This window comes from Cherax quadricarinatus, unplaced genomic scaffold, assembly GCF_038502225.1.
Source record: "Cherax quadricarinatus isolate ZL_2023a unplaced genomic scaffold, ASM3850222v1 Contig41, whole genome shotgun sequence".
In the NCBI taxonomy this organism is placed as follows: Eukaryota; Metazoa; Arthropoda; class Malacostraca; order Decapoda; family Parastacidae; genus Cherax; species Cherax quadricarinatus.
In genome coordinates this window covers 216709-237151 of record NW_027195067.1, presented here as the reverse complement: position 1 = coordinate 237151, position 20443 = coordinate 216709, and the positions used below count along the sequence as shown (strand labels likewise).

The 20443-nt window shown below is 42.4% G+C and overlaps 2 protein-coding genes across 3 annotated transcripts in view; both read left to right on the top strand.

Moving 5' to 3' along the window:
- Positions 1-20443, top strand: part of LOC138851161 (mucin-21-like) — a 187857-nt gene that overhangs the window by 117384 nt on the left and 50030 nt on the right. The gene's annotated exons all lie outside the window — the stretch shown is intronic.
- LOC128700417 (arylsulfatase B) overlaps positions 1-20443 on the top strand; it is a 71497-nt gene that overhangs the window by 2938 nt on the left and 48116 nt on the right. For both annotated transcript variants that reach the window (XM_053793634.2, XM_070079911.1), the window contains exons 2-3: positions 2291-2407; positions 12294-12457. In XM_053793634.2, the coding sequence (XP_053649609.2) occupies positions 2293-2407; positions 12294-12457 (279 nt within the window). In that variant the 5' untranslated portion in view covers positions 2291-2292. The remainder of the gene's footprint in view (positions 1-2290; positions 2408-12293; positions 12458-20443) is intronic.

Sequence of the window (20443 nt, the reverse complement as noted above, 5' to 3'; positions counted from 1 at the left end):
TTCATAAATGTTACTTTGCTCACACTCCAACAGCACGTCAAGTATTAAAAACTATTTGTCTCCATTCACTCCTATCAAACACGGTCACGCATGCCTGCTGGAAGTCCAAGCCCCTCGCACACAAAACCTCCTTTACCCCCTCCCTCCAACCTTTCCTAGGCCGACCCCTACCCCGCCTTCCTTCCACTACAGAGAGATACACTCTTGAAGTCACTCTGTTTCGCTCCATTCTCTCTACATGTCCGAACCACCTCAACAACCCTTCCTCAGCCCTCTGGACAACAGTTTTGGTAATCCCGCACCTCCTCCTAACTTCCAAACTACGAATTCTCTGCATTATATTCACACCACACATTGCCCTCAGACATGACATCTCCACTGCCTCCAGCCTTCTCCTCGCTGCAACATTCATCACCCATGCTTCACACCCATATAAGAGCGTTGATAAAACTATACTCTCATACATTCCCCTCTTTGCCTCCAAGGACAAAGTTCTTTGTCTCCACAGACTCCTAAGTGCACCACTCACCCTTTTCCCCTCATCAATTCTATGATTCACCTCATCCTTCATAGACCCATCCGCTGACATGTCCACTCCCAAATATCTGAATACATTCACCTCCTCCATACTCTCTCCCTCCAATCTGATATCCAATCTTTCATCACCTAATATTTTTGTTATCCTCATAACCTTACTCTTTCCTGTATTCACTTTTAATTTTCTTCTTTTGCACACCCTACCAAATTCATCCACCAATCTCTGCAACTTCTCTGCAGAATCTCCCAAGAGCACAGTGTCATCAGCAAAGAGCAACTGTGACAACTCCCACTTCTCTTACAACCCCATCTATAAATATATTAAACAACCACGGTGACATCACACATCCTTGTCTAAGGCCTACTTTTACTGGGAAATAATTTCCCTCTTTCCTATGTACTCTAACTTGAGCCTCACTATCCTCGTAAAAACTCTTCACTGCTTTCAGTAACCTACCTCCTACACCTGCAACATCTGTAATAACCAGTAATGACGTAACACTTCCGTCTATTAATGTAATAATCACTAATGACGTAACACTTCCGTCAATTAATGTAATAACGAGTAATGACGTAACACTTCCGTCTATTAATGTAATAACAAAGGTAATTGTTGAAGACTGTGACAGGTACACAAATAACCCGCACATTTATTCGAAGAAAAATCAACCAATGGCTTATATCAGTTCAACACAGAAATGATATATGAAAACATTAGAAGTTGAGGTAATCGGTCCCTCGGCTTAGTAGAACTATACATAACACACAGTGGAAGATCTAATAATCAGTCTGGAAACCAGTGACTCATCCCAGGTTTCTAATCTCTTTTGTGTATACTTCTGTAAGACTTTGGGACTGATTACATCATCTGCTGTTTTCTGTGTATAATTCTATATGGCCGAAGGACTGATAACTTTCTTTACATTCTTCAAGTATTATCTTTGCACTGAATTAAGAAAACGGCAGTGGTTTACGGAACGTCTTAACGAGACGTCTTCAGATGAAGACATCCTCAGTATGACTGCAATCAATACTATTATTATTGTCGTTGTCGTTGTCATTGTCGTTGTCATTGTCGTTGTTGTTGTTGTTGTCGTTGTTGTTATTATTGTTGTTGTTGTTGTTGTTGTTGTTGTTGTTGTTGTTGTTGTTGTTGTTGTTGTTGTTGTTGTTGTTGTTGTTGTTGTTGTTGTTGTTGTTGTTGTCGTTGTCGTTGTTGTCGTTGTTGTCGTTGTTGTTGTTGTTGTTGTTGTTGTTGTTGTTGTCGTTGTCGTTGTCGTTGTCGTTGTCGTTGTCGTTGTTGTTGTTGTTGTTGTTGTTGTTGTCGTTGTTGTTATTATTGTTGTTGTTGTTGTTGTTGTTGTTGTTGTTGTTGTTGTCGTTGTTGTTATTATTGTCGTTGTCGTTGTCATTGTCGTTGTTGTTGTTGTTGTCGTTGTTGTTATTATTGTTGTTGTTGTTGTTGTTGTTGTTGTTGTTGTTGTTGTTGTTGTTGTCGTTGTCGTTGTTGTCGTTGTTGTCGTTGTTGTTGTTGTTGTTGTTATTATTATTGCTCTCATTATCTATTTATCAAGGCCAAACTCCAACTAATAAGGAACCAGTTCGGTAAACATTAATGATATAGAATTGATTTTGTTATGAAGGTTAATCTGATACAGTTAAGAGCAAGAAATAGTGAAGGAAGTTATCAACAACTGATAACACCTGACAGGTGTGCCGGATGTCAGTTCTCATCCTATCACAAACATTTCAGCTATGGCAGCAGTTAAAGAGCAGTTGCTGGTACTGATGGTGTCAGCAGTGTTGGCCAGTGTTGTCACTACTGTGTCATCACCACCACACATCATACTTATTGTTGCTGACGATCTTGGTAGGTTCCTAACCCATGTGTAGTACTGAAGAATGTGCATATTTGTGTCATTCAACTCCCTCTGTGGTTATTTTGCTTTTTTTATTATTTGTCCTCGATTATTACGTGGATGTTGTGCAGATGATGAAAAAAAATGACTGTCAGTGTTATAAACAAAGCTGAAGGGGATAGGGGAATTTACGTGGTGAGAAATAAATGGGATTAGGTCAGGAGTATCTGAGAAAGTTAGAGCTAAGGAAGGGATATCAATAATGTTGAAGTATCGGCTATGATAGGAAAAGAGAGAATTTAAAGGCATAAATTCAAGGATTATGCGGATTAAAATAAGAGCTGGATGAAAAAAGAAGGTTATAAGAAGTGTTCATGCACCTGGAGAAGAGAGGAGTGTAGAGTACAGAGACAGAGATTGTGGGAGTTGCTAAATGAATGTTTAGTGAATTTTGAAACAAGTGAGAATAATTGTGATAGGGAATGGAACGCCAAAGTGGGAGTGGAAGATAAGTTCGACATACCAGAGGTAAATCAAAACTGGGGGCATCTGATTGAACTTTGTATAGAAAGAGTTTTGGTAATAGGCAATGCATATATCCAGAAGTTTCTGGATATAGGAATGTGAGTGCGGGAGGAAAAAAGAGAGACTGGTGGAATAATGAGGTAAAGAGAAAAGTAAGAGAGGAAAAAGTGAATATACGAGAGGTTTTTACAAAGTATAAGAGATATATGAAGGTTGGTATATGGAGAGAAAAAGAGAGGTTAAGAGAGTGGTGAAGGAATGCAAAAGGAGAGTAAATGAGAAAGTGGATGAGATCTGTCAACTAATTTTGCTGAGAATAAGAAAAAGTTTTGGAGATTAAAAAGCTGAGAAAGCCAAGGGAACGAATACATTTGACAGTTAAAAATAGAAGAGGAGAGTAATTAAATGGAGTTGGAGGTATCGGGAAGATGGAGGGAATATTTTGAGGAACTGTGAAATGTTGATGAAGATAGAGAATCTGTGATTTCGTGCAATGACCAGGGAGTTATAACATCTTTTAGGAGCGAGGAGGAGCCAGATGGGAGTGGGAGGGAGGAATACGAGGCCGTTGGTAGAAAGAAAAGGGGTCAAGAGAGAAATATTAATTAAAATCAAGTGGGGATATAGTTTTCGAATGGTTGGAGCTTTTATTTAATAAATTTATGAATAAGGAAAGATACCTAAGGATTGGCAGAAAGCATGCATCGTTCCTTTGTACAAAGGCAAAGGAGACAAAAGAGAGTGTAAGAATTAAATGGGAATAAGCCTGTTGAGTATACCTGGTAAGATGTATGGTAGAATTATTATTGAAAGAATTAAGAGTAAGACGGGGAGCAGGATAGCAGATGAACAAGGAGGCTTTAGGAAGGGTAGGGATTGTGTAGACCAAGTGTTTATGGTGATGCATATAAGTGAACAGCATTTAGATAATAATAATGAGGTTTTTATTAGGGGGTAGAGTATGGAAAGTAGTTAAGAATTTTTACAAGTAGAGTGAGTATACCTGGAGAGGGTTTCGGGGGTCAACTCCCCCGCAGCCCGGCCTGTGGCCGAGTTCGTGGTGGACCAGGGCCTGATCTACCAGGCTGTTACTGTTGGACATATGCAACCCGGCGTACGAACCACACCCCTGCTGGTCAAGTACTGACTTTAGGTGCCTGTCCAGTGCCTTCATGAAGTCACCCAGGGGTCTATTGGTAAACTCCCTTATGTATTCTGGGAGGCAGTTGGACAGTCTTGGGCCCCTGACTCTTACTTACTTGATTCCTTTCGTGCTACTGGCGCCCCTGATTTTCATTGGGCGGATGTTGCATCGGCTGACGAGTCTTTTACTTTCATAGAAAATGATTTTCATGTGCAAGTTTGGTACTAATCCCTCTAGGATTAGTACCTGCGTTCTAGGAAGTACAGGTTGAGGAACTTCAAGCATTCCCAGTAACTGAGATGTTTTATCGCAGTTATATGTGCCGAGAACGTTCTCTGCACATCTTTCAGGTTAGCAATTTCACCGGCTTTGAAAGGTACTGTTGGTGTGCAGCAATATTCCAGCCTAGATAGAACAAGTGACCTGAAAAGTGTCATCATGGGCTTGGCCTCCCTAGTTTTGAAGGTTCTCATTATCCATTCTGTTATTTTTCTAGCAGATGCGATTGATACAATGTCATGGTCCTTGAAAATGAAATTCTCTGACATTATCACTTGCAGGTTTTATATATCAGTTTTTCCCTCTATTGTGTGATTGGAATTTATTTTATACTCTGATATAGTTTTAATTTCCTCACGTTTTCCACGTCGGGGCAATTGATATTTCTCATCAGAGAACTTTTCATTGTTTTCTGAGGCCAATTTAGAGATTTGGCTGATGTTCGCTTTGAGTCTTGCAGTGTCTGCAATGGAAGACACTGTTATGCAAATTCGGGTGTCATCTGCAAAGGAAGACACGGTGCTGTGGCTGACATCCTTGTCTATGTCGGATATGAGGATGAGGAACAGGATGAGAGCGAATATTCTGCCTTGTGGAACAGAGCTTTTCACAGTAGCCGCCTCAGACTTTACTCTGTTTACTGTTACTCTTTTTGTTCTATTTGTTAGGAAATTATAGCTGGGGTTGTGGAAGTGGTTCGGATATTTACAAAGGGTGAAACACAAAAAAATGACTGGGAGTATAAATTTTTAGTGGAAGGAAGGAGTAGAAGGGGTCGACCTAGGAAAGGATGGAGGGAGGGTGGTAAAGGAGAGTTTGTGAGCAAGAAGCATGAACTTCCAGCAGTTATGCTTGAACGCATTTGATAAGGGTGGAGGAAATGAGTTTTAATGACCTGATGTGCTGTTGGAGTGTAGCGAAGTAACATTTATGAAGGGATTCAAGGAAACAGATTAGCAGAATTTGAGTGCTGGGGTTGGGAAGCATGGTGTGTGAAAGACGGGTGGAGATATGTTACAGTTTTTTAACTGTAGTATCCACACACTTCTGGCAAGACAGTGATGGAGTAAATGATTATGAAAGTTTCTCTCTTCTCGACCCACCTTGTCTGGGTGAGAGACGGTCGATGCGTTAAAAAATCACATACAAACACTCATATATATATATATATATATATATATATATATATATATATATATATATATATATATATATATATATATATATATATATATATATATATATATATATATATATATATATATATATATATTTTTTATTTTTTATTATCACACCGGCCGATTCCCACCAAGGCAGGGTGGCCCGAAAAAGAAAAACTTTCACCATCATTCACTCCATCACTGTCTTGCCAGAAGGGTGCTTTACACTACAGTTTTTAAACTGCAACATTAACACCCCTCCTTCAGAGTGCAGGCACTGTACTTCCCATCTCCAGGACTCAAGTCCGGCCTGCCGGTTTCCCTGAATCCCTTCATAAATGTTACTTTGCTCACACTCCAACAGCACGTCAAGTATTAAAAACCATTTGTCTCCATTCACTCCTATCAAACACGCTCACGCATGCCTGCTGGAAGTCCAAGCCCCTCGCACACAAAACCTCCTTTACCCCCTCCCTCCAACCCTTCCTAGGCCGACCCCTACCCCGCCTTCCTTCCACTACAGACTGATACACTCTTGAAGTCATTCTGTTTCGCTCCATTCTCTCTACATGTCCGAACCACCTCAACAACCCTTCCTCAGCCCTCTGGACAACAGTTTTGGTAATCCCGCACCTCCTCCTAACTTCCAAACTACGAATTCTCTGCATTATATTCACACCACACATTGCCCTCAGACATGACATCTCCACTGCCTCCAGCCTTCTCCTCGCTGCAACATTCATCACCCACGCTTCACACCCATATAAGAGCGTTGGTAAAACTATACTCTCATACATTCCCCTCTTTGCCTCCAAGGACAAAGTTCTTTGTCTCCACAGACTCCTAATTGCACCACTCACCCTTTTCCCCTCATCAATTCTATGATTCACCTCATCTTTCATAGACCCATCCGCTGACACGTCCACTCCCAAATATCTGAATACATTCACCTCCTCCATACTCTCTCCCTTCAATCTGATATCCAATCTTTCATCACCTAATCTTTTTGTTATCCTCATAACCTTACTCTTTCCTGTATTCTGGTGACCTGGTGGTTAACGCTCTCACTTCACACGGTGAGGGCCTGGGTTCGATTCCCAGCCAGAGTAGAAACATTGGACGTGTTTCTTTCCATCTGTTGTCTACCCTAGTAAAATGGGTACCAAATTCATCCACCAATCTCTGCAACTTCTCTTCAGAATCTCCCAAGAGCACAGTGTCATCAGCAAAGAGCAACTGTGACAACTCCCACTTTATGTGTGATTCTTTATCTTTTAACTCCACGCCTCTTACCAAGACCCTCGCATTTACTTCTTTTACAACTCCATCTATAAATATATTAAACAACCACGGTGACATCACACATCCTAGTCTAAGGCCTACTTTTACTGGGAAATAATTTCCCCCTTTCCTACATACTCTAACTTGAGCCTCACTATCCTCGTAAAAACTCTTCACTGCTTTCAGTAACCTACCTCCTACACCATACACATGCAACATCTGCCACATTGCCCCCCTATCCACCCTGTCATACGCCTTTTCCAAATCCATAAATGCCACAAAGACCTCTTTAGCCTTATCTAAATACTGTTCATTTATATGTTTCACTGGAAACACCTGGTCCACACACCCCCTACCTTTCCTAACGCCTCTTGTTCATCTGCTATCCTATTCTCCGTCTTACTCTTAATTCTTTCAATAATAACTCTACCATACACTTTACCAGGTATACTCAACAGACTTATCCTCCTATAATTTTTGCACTCTCTTTTGTCCCCTTTGCCTTTATACAAAGGAACTATGCATGCTCTCTGCCAATCCCTAGGTACCTTACCCTCTTCCATTCATTTATTAAATAATTGCACCAACCACTCCAAAACTATATCCCCACCTGCTTTTAACATTTCTATCTTTATCCCATCAATCCCGGCTGCCTTACCCCCTTTCATTTTACCTACTGCCTCACGAACTTCCCCCACACTCACAACTGGCTCTTCCTCACTCCTACAAGATGTTATTCCTCCTTGTCCTATACACGAAATCACAGCTTCCCTATCTTCATCAACATTTAACAATTCCTCAAAATATTCCCTCCATCTTCCCAATACCTCTAACTCTCCATTTAATAACTCTCCTCTCCTATTTTTAACTGACAAATCCATTTGTTCTCTAGGCTTCCTTAACTTGTTAATCTCACTCCAAAACTTTTTCTTATTTTCTACAAAATTTGTTGATAACATCTCAACCACTCTCTCATTTGCTCTCTTTTTACATTGTTTCACCACTCTCTTAACCTCTCTCTTTTTCTCCATATACTCTTCCCTCCTTGCATCACTTCTACTTTGTAAAAACTTCTCATATGCTAACTTTTTCTCCCTTACTACTCTCTTTACATCATCATTCCATCAATCGCTCCTCTTCCCTCCCGCACCCACTTTCCTGTAACCATAAACTTCTGCTGAACACTCTAACACTACATTTTTAAACCTACCCTATACCTCTTCGACCCCATTGCATATGCTCTCATCAGCCCATCTATCCTCCAATAGCTGTTTATATCTTACCCTAACTGCCTCCTCTATTAGTTTATAAACCTTCACCTCTCTCTTCCCTGATGCTTCTATTCTCCTTGTATCCCATCTACCTTTTACGCTCAGTGTAGCTACAACTAGAAAGTGATCTGATATAATTCTGTGGCCCGTCTGTAAACATGTACATCCTGAAGTCTACTCAACAGTCTTTTATCTACCAATACATAATCCAACAAACTACTGCCATTTCGCCCTACATCATATCTTGTATACTTATTTATCCTCTTTTTCTTAAAATATGTATTACCTATAACTAAACCCCTTTCTATACAAAGTTCAATCAAAGGGCTCCCATTATCATTTACACCTGGCACCCCAAACTTACCTACCACACCCTCTCTAAAAGTTTCTCCTACTTTACCATTCAGGTCCCCTACCACAATTACTCTCTCACTTGGTTCAAAGGCTCCTATACATTCACTTAACATCTCCCAAAATCTCTCTCTCTCCTCTGCATTCCTCTCTTCTCCAGGTGCATACACGCTTATTATGACCCACTTTTCGCATCCAACCTTTACTTTAATCCACAAAATTCTTGAATTTACACATTCACATTCTCTTTTCTCCTTCCATAACTGATTCTTCAACATTATTGCTACCCCTTCCTTTGCTCTAACTCTCTCAGATACTCCAGATTTAATCCCATTTATTTCCCCCCACCGAAACTCCCCTACCCCCTTCAGCTTTGTTTCGCTTAGGGCCAGGACATTCAACTTCTTTTCATTCATAACATCAGCAATCATCTGTTTCTTGTCATCCGCACTACATCCATATATATATATATATATATATATATATATATATATATATATATATATATATATATATATATATATATATATATATATATATATATATATATATATATATATATATATATATACAAGGAATTCGCAAGAGCAGGCGAAATATACACAAACACTGATCTCTGGCTGAAGGAGACTCGAACCTACGAACCTTGGAACAAGATACACAGTGCTTTACCAATCTACCCACACTGGGCCAATACCTTGGAGTCCAACTTGAGCTAGACTTTGATCCAAGGCAGCCAGCTTTCAGAGAGAAGGCTTACAGCTTTTCATCTCATCCCCTGCACAGTGGCCCCAAAGAAGTTTCTTTTTTTAAATTTAGTAAAATATACAAGAGAAGGGGTTACTAGCTCCTGGCTTCCGGCATTTTAGACCTGCATGATGCAACTTTCTTGTCATGGATGGAGAAAATCTCTTTCATGAATATACAGAGCATTAGGTTCTTGTCCAGTTCTAATGCTATATTTATGATGTTGTTACCGTAGTTCAAGACTCTTCCCAGTTTTCACCATCATAAACACAGCTTTAAAATTGAACAAGAATCTAATGCTCTGTTTATAATTTTATTTATATAAAAGTGAACTGAATTTAGCTAAAAATATTACGTTATTTTAGGTGAGGATATCTGAAGTTTCTAAATTAGTTTAGGTCTATAATCGTCATCTTTATTTTATTGACATCTTTATTTTATTTATCCCTCAATTATCGTCCACAATCCGTTCCTGGAAGTGGGACTATTATCGAAATAGACGATTTGCGAATCAATTTTCCCCATAAGAAATAATGTAAATACAATTAATCCGTTCCTGACACACAGAAGTATTAAAACAAAAAAATTTTACATGAAATATAGATGTAGTACATAAACAATACAATGGCACATGATGAATGAAACATTAACAGCATAACACTTACCTTTATTGGAGATTCTTCTTAGTGTATGGAAGACTGGAGGAGGAGAGAGATTGCATTAGTTACTCTTTGGAAGGGGAATTCCCTTCCATCAACACCTCACGTACCAAGTGCTTTTCTGGGGTTACTTCTCTCCTCTGTTTCTTAATGCCACTAGGACCAGCTTGAGAGTCACTGGAGTCCTGTCTCGCAAAAAAACTGTCCAGAGAGCTCTGTTTCTGGCGTCTCTTTAAAACTTCCCTAAAATGGGCCAAAACTCTGTCACTGTACAAGTTACCGATATGGCTTGCAACATCCTTCTCAGGGTGATGTTTCTCCGTAAATCTTTCTATCCTACCCCACATTTCAAAAATCTTCTTAATTTCTGAAGAAGGCACCTTCTTCCATCTCTCTTCCTCCTCCTCTGCAGCAAGATTCTGAGCTGCGATCTGTTGCTCTTCCTGCTGAAACTCTTCCAGCTCCTCAGCGGTTAGCTCTTCGTTGTGGTCCTCCACCAACTCCTCCACATCCTCCAAACCCACATCCAACCCCATGGAACTCACCAGTGCCACAACAGAGTTCACATCTGACATAGGCTCATCAGGGACCTCCTCTTCAGAATCCCTTTTGTGGACACAATCTTGCCACAATTTTCTCCAAGCAGAGTTCAAAGCCCTGGTAGTCACTCCCTCCCAAGCCTTACCTATAAGGCTTATGCAATGGAGAATATTGAAGTGTTCTTTCCAAAAATCTCTTAGGGTCAAATGAGTGTCTGAGGTCACATTAAAGCACCTTTCAAACATTCCTTTGGTGTAGAGTTTTTTAAAGTTTGAAATGACCTGCTGGTCCATGGGCTGGAGGAGAGGAGTGGTATTCGGGGGCAAGAACTTTACTGTAATGAACCCAAACTCCTTCAGAATTAGGTCATTCAAGTCTGGAGGATGAGCAGGTGCATTCTCCATTACTAGGAGGCACTTGAGATCCAATTTCTTTACCAGGAGGTAATTCTTCACACTAGGGCCAAACACTTCATTGAACCACTCGACGAAAATGCCCTCGTGACCCATGCCTTATTATTAGATCTCCAAAACACACACAATTTACTCTTCATAACATTGTTTTTCCTGAACACTCTGGGATTTTCAGAATGGTACACTAGTAATGGCTTCACTTTGAAATCCCCACTTGCATTAGCACAGAACATTAGCGTCAGCCTGTCTTTCATAGGCTTGTGTCCTGGCAGTGCCTTTTCTTCCTGAGTAATGTACGTCCTCTTTGGCATTTTCTTCCAAAAGAGGCCTGTTTCGTAACAATTGAACACTTGTTCAGGTTTCAGTCCTTCAGCCTCTATGTACTCCTTGAATTCCTGCATATATTTTTCCGCCGCTTTTTGGTCCAAACTAGCAGCCTCACCATGCCTTATCACACTGTGTATGCCAGTACGCTTCTTAAATCTCTCAACCCAGCCTTTGCTGGTCATAAATTCACTCACATCACCACTAGTTGCAGGCAATTTCTTTACCAAATCGTCATGCAACTGCCTAGCCTTTTCACAAATAAGCGACGTCATAAGACTATCTCCTGCTAATTGTTTCTCGTTTATCCACACCAATGATAACTTCTCAACATCTTCGAGTACTGGTGATCTCATTTTTGTCAGCATATTTACCCCTTTTGCAACAACAGCTTCCTTGATTTCCTTTTTCTTGGCTATGATGGAAGATATGGTTGTACGGGATTTGTTACACATCCTGGCCAGTTCGCCCACACGTACGCCACTTTCATACTGTTCAATGATGTTTTTCTTAAATTCAATCGTATTTCTCACCTTCTTTACCAAAGGCTTGGCACTAGGAGCTTTCGTTGGAGCCATGGTAGCTTATTTAGCATTTGCTAGCAGTAAAATGAATGGAATATTATGAAGTATTTCGTATGAACACGTGAGGGGACCTCGCTCACTGGTAAACAATGGCACACTGGCTGGGAAGGGCGGCTCAGAGCCGTGAGTACGCGTCCAGGATGAAAGATGGTTAGCGAGTTAATGGGCCATTTGCGAGCCAATATTTAGACGAAATAACAGGACTATTTCCGAAATGGACGACTTTCGGGCCGGACGATTATTGAGGGACCACTGTATATTTATCATTCCATAAAAGAAATTGTTTGGAAATGTTCAATTTTTAAGAGAGTTCGGCCTATCTGGCCAATTATTTTGCTGAAAAAATCCTTATTAGGATAGAAGGAAAAAGAATCAAAATTTTTTTCAGCCTAGTGAAATAAAATTGGTAACTATTGTTTCACTAAAATAAAACTGGTATAAGAGATTTTTTCCTCGGTTTTACAAGATGAATAATGATGAGTTAGAAGTTTTTTTTCTGGTTGACCTTATTTTCTATGGAATAAAAGAGTTCTTAAAGTGTTTTATATAATGACAACAAGCTGATCCAGTCGCTGTTCTGAGATATTCTGTACTGATATTATGACGTGACCTCCTGCAGGCTGGAACGACGTGTCGTGGCATAACCCTCTCGTGCAGACTCCGCACCTGGAAGCTCTGGCGAGATCTGGGGTTCAGCTGGAGCAGTCCTACGTTCTACCCTTGTGTACCCCGACCCGTTCTGCTCTACTCTCAGGCCGTTATCCCTTCACCATCGGCAGGCAGGTGTGTCAAGGTGATATAAGAACAGTCTGAAGAGTTATGTGCCATCTGGCGTAATCAGGTGGTTCTACTCCAGGCTCTGATCAGAAAGGCTAAGGGATAGATTTCTAGTTGCTTATAGTTAGGAATGAAGAGCTGCTAATCCCTTCCATCTTCCTTACCCTTGACAGGTGAGAACACTTACACAATTATAATCTTCATTTCTACAAGTACATGTAAAAGGTATACAGCCCTAGAAAGCCACTTGTTATGTAGAGCATTTCAGGCAAATTATTTATTTATTTATTTATTTATTTATTTATTTGAACATGATACAGAGTAGTACAAATGAATACAGTTAAGTGTAACATGCCAAAGCCCCTTGTATGCAGAGCATTACGGGCTGGCTTAAAATTAACTTAAGATTAACTAAGCAATAATATATTCAGTGGTAAAAAATTATTGTAAACAGATATTAATTAAACACAAATGAGTATTACAAAGACAGGTCATATGGTCATTTACTGTGTTGCTGTACATTCAGTAGAATGGGGTATTCTGTTAGGTAATTTAATTAAAAAATAACAAAGTTTGATTGGGTATCAGGTTAAACATTTATGAGACATAATTATGAGAAACATTTATGAGATACAATTTTTAAGATACAATTATTCAGTATTTATTTGGTTGTGGGTGAGTAAGTGATTTTTTAGCAGAGACTTGAATTTATAAACAGAAAGTGTTTCTTTTACTTTTACAGGTAATTAATTCCAGATTTTAGGGCCTTTTATGTGCATTGAGTTTTTGCATAGCGTGAGATGGACACGAGGAACATCAAAGAGTGATCTGTGCCTTGTGTTATGGTCATGTGTTCTGTTGAGGTTGGTAAGGAGACGTTTGAGGGGAGGGTTAATATCAGAGTTAAGTGTTCTATGTATGTAATAGGTGCAGTAATAAGTATGGATGTTTTGTTAGGTGAGTAGGTTTAGGGTTTTGAATATTGGTGGAGTGTGCTGCCTGTAGTGAGAATTTGTTATCATTCTGACTGTTGGGTAATTAATGGTCTGATATGGTTTATTGTTGAGCCCTATGCACAAATTCCATAGGTGAGATAGGGGTAAATAAGTGAGTGATCAATTATGTACCAGGATGCTATATAAACCAGTCGACTAACACCCAAGTACCTACTGTAGTGTTGGGAGAACATGGACAGCATTTGCCTTAAGGAAACACGTCCTAATGTGTCCATGTGCACAGCGGATCAATCCCAGACCATAGTAGGTGACCTAAGTGCTCTAGCAATCCAATTACGGGTTACTAATCCCCTCGTTAGTCATCAATGGTCGGAGTTTCATTGTGATATCAGGTGATTCTTGAAGGCCATTAACCCCTTTCATTATTATCAGTTGGACAGTTTACCGGGCAAAGAGGAAACTGGGGGAATTTTATCCTACATAACACTGACAGACATGTGGACGTGACAAATACTAGACAGAGTTTTAGGTGACGGTTCTCTCAGCTACAAGAACTTATCTTTTTTAATCTAAAATATCTTACCAAACCTAACCTAGTAAAACTACAATATATAAAGTATTACTTGTACATGAAACTGAGTCAAATATGTAAAGCTGTTATGTTGTGTTTGATGAAGCCGAATAATAACATGTTGAACAATGAATTACAATATTACATTTAAATATAAATACAGTTTGATGGTCAGAGATAAATAAATGAAGAAGCAAAAGTCAGAAGAGAAGTAGAATGAGAGGAGAGGTATTGTGGGTGCAAGCAGTGTAAAGAATAAGTGGTGTACTTGATGAGGCCGAGAATGTATGAATTGGTGTATGTAACAGATGGTGTATATATCAGGTAGTGTGTATGGCAGGTGGTGTAAGCAATATGTGGAACAAATATCAGGTAGTGTGTATGGCAGGTGGTGTAAGCAATATGTGGAACAAATATCAGGTAGTGTGTATGGCAGGTGGTGTAAGCAATATGTGGAACAAATATCAGGTAGTGTGTATGGCAGCTGGTGTAAGCAATATGTGGAACAAATATCAGGTAGTGTGTATGGCAGCTGGTGTAAGCAATATGTGGAACAAATATCAGGTAGTGTGTATGGCAGCTGGTGTAAGCAATATGTGGAACAAATATCAGGTAGTGTGTATGGCAGGTGGTGTAAGCAATATGTGGTACAAATATCAGGTAGTGTGTATGGCAGGTGGTGTAAGCAATATGTGGAACAAATATCAGGTAGTGTGTATGGCAGCTGGTGTAAGCAATATGTGGAACAAATATCAGGTAGTGTGTATGGCAGCTGGTGTAAGCAATATGTGGTACAAATATCAGGTAGTGTGTATGGCAGGTGGTGTAAGCAATATGTGGAACAAATATTAGGTAGTGTGTATGGCAGGTGGTGTAAGCAATATGTGGTACAAATATCAGGTAGTGTGTATGGCAGGTGGTGTAAGCAATATGTGGAACAAATATCAGGTAGTGTGTATGGCAGGTGGAGTAAGCAATATGTGGTACAAATATCAGGTAGTGTGTATGGCAGGTGGAGTAAGCAATATGTGGTACAAATATCAGGTAGTGTGTATGGCAGGTGGTGTAAGCAATATGTGGTACAAATATCAGGTAGTGTGTATGGCAGGTGGTGTAAGGAAGAAATGGCGTGAAAAATAAGTGGTGTCAGAAGCAAGTGTAAAGAATGGCTGGAGTCAGCAACAAATATTATCATGAACTAGATAGTGAAAAGAAAGTTGTTTGGGTGACAGAGGTGGTGGGTGACAGAGGTGGTGGGTGACAGAGGTGGTGGGTGAGAGAGGTGGTGGGTGACAGAGGTGGTGGGTGACAGAAGTGGTCGGTGACAGAGGTGGTGGGTGACAGAGGTGGTGGGTGACAGAGGTGGTGGGTGACAGAGGTGGTGGGTGAGAGAGGTGGTGGGTGACAGAGGTGGTGGGTGACAGAGGTGGTGGGTGACAGAGGTGGTGGGTGACAGAGGTGGTGGGTGACAGAGGTGGTGGGTGAGAGAGGTGGTGGGTGACAGAGGTGGTGGGTGACAGAGGTGGTGGGTGACAGAGGTGGTGGGTGACAGAGGTGGTGGGTGAGAGAGGTGGTGGGTGACAGAGGTGGTGGGTGAGAGAGGTGGTGGGTGACAGAGGTGGTGGGTGACAGAAGTGGTGGGTGACAGAGGTGGTGGGTGACAGAGGTGGTGGGTGACAGAGGTGGTGGGTGACAGAGGTGGTGGGTGAGAGAGGTGGTGGGTGACAGAGGTGGTGGGTGACAGAAGTGGTGGGTGACAGAGGTGGTGGGTGACAGAGGTGGTGGGTGACAGAGGTGGTGGGTGACAGAGGTGGTGGGTGACAGAGGTGGTGGGTGACAGAAGTGGTGGGTGACAGAGGTGGTTGGTGACAGAGGTGGTGGGTGAGAGAGGTGGTGGGTGAGAGAGGTGGTGGGTGACAGAGGTGGTGGGTGACAGAGGTGGTGGGTGACAGAAGTGGTGGGTGACAGAGGTGGTTGGTGACAGAGGTGGTGGGTGAGAGAGGTGGTGGGTGAGAGAGGTGGTGGGTGACAGAGGTGGTGGGTGACAGAGGTGGTGGGTGAGAGAGGTGGTGGGTGACAGAGGTGGTGGGTGAGAGAGGTGGTGGGTGACAGAGGTGGTGGGTGACAGAGGTGGTGGGTGACAGAGGTGGTGGGTGACAGAGGTGGTGGGTGACAGAGGTGGTGGGTGACAGAGGTGGTGGGTGACAGAGGTGGTGGGTGACAGAGGTGGTGGGTGACAGAGGTGGTGGGTGACAGAGGTGATGGTTGACAGAGGTGGTGGGTGACAGAGGTGGTGGGTAACAGAGGTGGTGGGTGACAGAGGTGGTGGTTGACAGAGGTGGTGGGTGAAAGAGGTGGTGGGTGACAGGTGGTGGGTGACAGAGGTGGTGGGTGACAGAGGTGGTGGGTGACAGAGGTGGTGGGTGACAGAGGTGGTGGGTAACAGAGGTGGTGGGTGACAGAGGTGGTGGGTGACAGAGGTGGTGGGTGAGAGAGGTGGTGGGTGAGAGAGGTGGTGGGTGAGAGAGGTGGTGGGTGAGAGAGGTGGTGGGTGAGAGAGGTGGTGGGTGACAGAGGTGGTGGGTGACAGAGGTGGTGGGTGACAGAGGTGGTGGGTGACAGAGGTGGTGGGTGACAGAGGTGGTGGGTGACAGAGGTGGTGGGTGACAGAGGTGGTGGGTGACAGAGGTGGTGGGTGACAGAGGTGGTGGGTGACAGAGGTGGTGGGTGAGAGAGGTGGTGGGTGACAGAGGTGGTGGGTGACAGAGGTGGTGGGTGACAGAGGTGGTGGGTGACAGAGGTGGTGGGTGACAGAGGTGGTGGGTGAGAGAGGTGGTGGGTGAGAGAGGTGGTGGGTGACAGAGGTGGTGGGTGACAGAGGTGGTGGGTGACAGAGGTGGTGGGTGACAGAGGTGGTGGGTGACAGAGGTGGTGGGTGACAGAGGTGGTGGGTGACAGAGGTGGTGGTTGACAGAGGTAGTGGGTGAAAGAGGTGGTGGGTGACAGAGGTGGTGGGTGACAGAGGTGGTGGGTGACAGAGTTGGTGGGTGACAGAGGTGGTGGGTGACAGAGGTGGTGGGTGACAGAGGTGGTGGGTGACAGAGGTGGTGGGTGACAGAGGTGGTGGGTGACAGAGGTGGTGGGTGACAGAGGTGGTGGGTGACAGAGGTGTTGGGTGACAGAGGTGGTGGGTGACAGAGGTGGTGGGTGACAGAGGTGGTGGGTGACAGAGGTCGCGGGTGACAGAGGGCGTGGGTGACAGAGGCCGTGGGTTACAGAGGCCGTTGTGACAAAGGACATGGGAGACAGATGGCGTGGGTGACAGAGGACATGGGAGACAGAGGGCGTGGGAGACAGGGGGCGTGGGTGACAGGCGGTGGGTGAAGTATTATGAGCTATATTCAATATTTGAGGTCTAAACTTTGTTGGAACCACAAACCTGTCTGACAGTTGCCGGCCCTCTATCTCCTTACCAGTCTCAGTGAAGATCAAATAATCGTTTTTAAGTTTATACTTGACCGGATGATCTGAAAAGGATTTACCCATGGCTGCCTGAAAAGCGAAATTCAAAGAAGGGTCCTTTCGTTGTTCCTTCAGTTGTTTTTGAGTCTTCCTGAAGGGAAATACGACTGACAGTAATAAGGGGCCATGCCTTTCTCTACTTCTTTCAGGGACATGTTACCAGGGACACTATAGATTTTCCCTAATGATTGGGGTTTATTTGGACAATTTGGGCGGATGTGACCTACTTTATTGCATAGGTAGATGACTACAGGCTTGACCTTAGCACCCTGCTGACGTTGTAACTGGTGTCGCTCTTGATACTGTTGTCGAGTTACATCATGTTGAGTGGTTTGTCGCTCACCAAGTTGACCATAAGTTGAGTAGCGAGGCTCATCAGGTGACTTAGTTGGCTGACGTAGACGTTCTCCTTCCGGCTGGCACTTCATCCTCCAATGTTGACGATCTCTGTTCATGCCAGGCTGTTGAAAAGAGATGGGACCGCTCGGACAAGGAGCGGTTGGTTTCGAAGGTATCAGCCAATCTGGCTGCCTTCAATGAAGTGGTTAAGACACGATCCTGCAGAAAGAATCTAACCTCTGGTCCCACAGACTCCAGCAGGTTATCTACTAAAAGGAGCTGCACAAGATCAAAGGTGGCGACACCACATGCTTCATACCAGCTGGTAAAAACTTTGGCCTGCTGTCAAACAAAATCAACCAGAGATTGACCAAGCTGTCATCTGCCTAACTTGAATGACTTCATATGCTTAGCCGGAATGCACTGGTATGCTCCAAGAACTGTGGTCTTCACCACTTTATAATTACAAAAATCAGTGTCATTTAACACTGATTTAAATTCCCGTACCTTACCAAGAAAAGCTGTATGCACCAAAGACGCCCAGTGCTTTTCCGGCCACCTCAAGACTCGAGCCTGATTTTCGAAAGTTTCGAAAAATTGTTCATGTTTTGCCTCATTGAAGCGGGAAACCAGCTGTACTGCTTTCTGTAAACTAAAGTCATTTACAACTTGAGAAAACTGCCTCCTTTCTTTTTCTCTAGCAAATTCTTCCCTGGCTTATAATCGCTGTTCCCTAGTCTGTTCGAGATTGATTTTCGCCAACTCAAGTGCCAACGCAGCAGATTCACCTGCAGACAACCCTGTCGCATGAGACTGACGATTTTGCTCACTTGGTAAAGGTAGGAGTTTGATGTGCCATCTCTTCTCGAAGTTTAATACTTATAAGAGTATGAAGCTGCACAGCTGTGAGAGTGCCTTCGTAATCAATGCCAATGGAACGGGCAATTTACCAACAACCCTGTAGGAAAAATTTAGACAAGTTTAATAAAGTGTATTCAGACACTATACGTCTGACTCGTCTAGGCGGCATACCCCAACGTAACACGATATTTGCAATACACGCTTAGCTATGCACAGTACGACTGCAGAATACGCACATACAATAACAAGGCTGATACACAATAACAAACCGACTACAAAATATTCACACAACAGCAAGATTTACCATAGAGAAGCGAGCAGCACAATGAACAAGCTAACAGCAAGCTATCAACGATCATACTATAGCAGACTGACCATAAAACGTAAGGCTGACACGCAAAGTTTCGTAAAGCGTTGGCAAAGCTGACGCAATGCCAGACAGCAAGCTACACAATGTTCCTGCTCCAGCGTCACCCTAGGCTCAACTCGTGCTCTAAGTCCAGCTCCAGCTCTCGGACAGGCTACCCATATTACAACCCAGGGACAATAAGGTCTGTTATCCTGGGTGTAAAGGGGAGCGAGGAACAGAACACAGCTGAATGACTTTGAAATATATTTTCCTTCACCAAGATCAATGTGGATATTTATAACTATGTACACTATATACAGTTGGAAAATGTAAGTGTACAACATGGTTTAGGCAAGGCCAAGACACAGCCTGGAGACAGAATGGACAACCGAGCTCAACCAGCTCTAGTATGGAAATGACAAGGGTAGACAGGCAGGTGGTGCCCACAACACCTCTACAATTGCCTGAACCATCTTCTCATTGGCTGAACCTGGGTACTGCTCGAACGACGGGGCCCCATCGTCCGACCCTAGCACTGATTCGCTGGTTGGGGAGATAACCTATCAGTGAGGGTGTGTACATGCACTGAATAAAGATTACATACTCTATGCATGCCACAATGACTATGCCTCAATGCAGGCTAAAGAAAAGTGCAGAGTGCAGCATAATTTTTTAATGTAGTAACATATTAACACAGAAGCTTTGAAACCAATCAGATGATATATTCCCAGGTTATCACATAGACACTGTTATCCCAGTGACTTAAATAGATTGCATACAGGCCAAAATTAATAAATAAATATTCTATGAACACTAAAATTGAAGCCAAACTGAAGAGGCATTCTCTTGTTATCACAGACTTATAATCTTTAGAATATACACCAACACATTAAGTATGAAGTACAATTATACAATAATGTAAAATAATACTATAATATTTCGTGTTTAAAAACAGCATTCCATTAATTAAACCAATCTTCTTCTATTTACGAAATTTGAAAATTTGAAGCTGATAAGAAGCTTTTTCAAGTTATCTCATGGAAACCAATTTTACAATTGTCTCTATAAAATTAAGCAGAGAACATCAACACGTGGCAGTTGTAGCATAAACCTTCATGTAGTAATACTTAACCAGGATTCAAAATTTGAAGCAATTAAGATAAATCATTCTGAAGCTAAAAAGGACAAGCTTGAAAGAAGTTACTAGAGAAGAAGAACACTGTATCATACAGTATCTGACACTGACTCATACATTATGTAGCTGTTCACTGTATCATACAGTATCTGAACATACAATGCAACTCCTCCCCCCTTCCCATTACATCTATCCACATTGAACAACTTAAATCCCTGAATATTACACTCAGCAGTCATATCCCGACTCTTTAAATCAT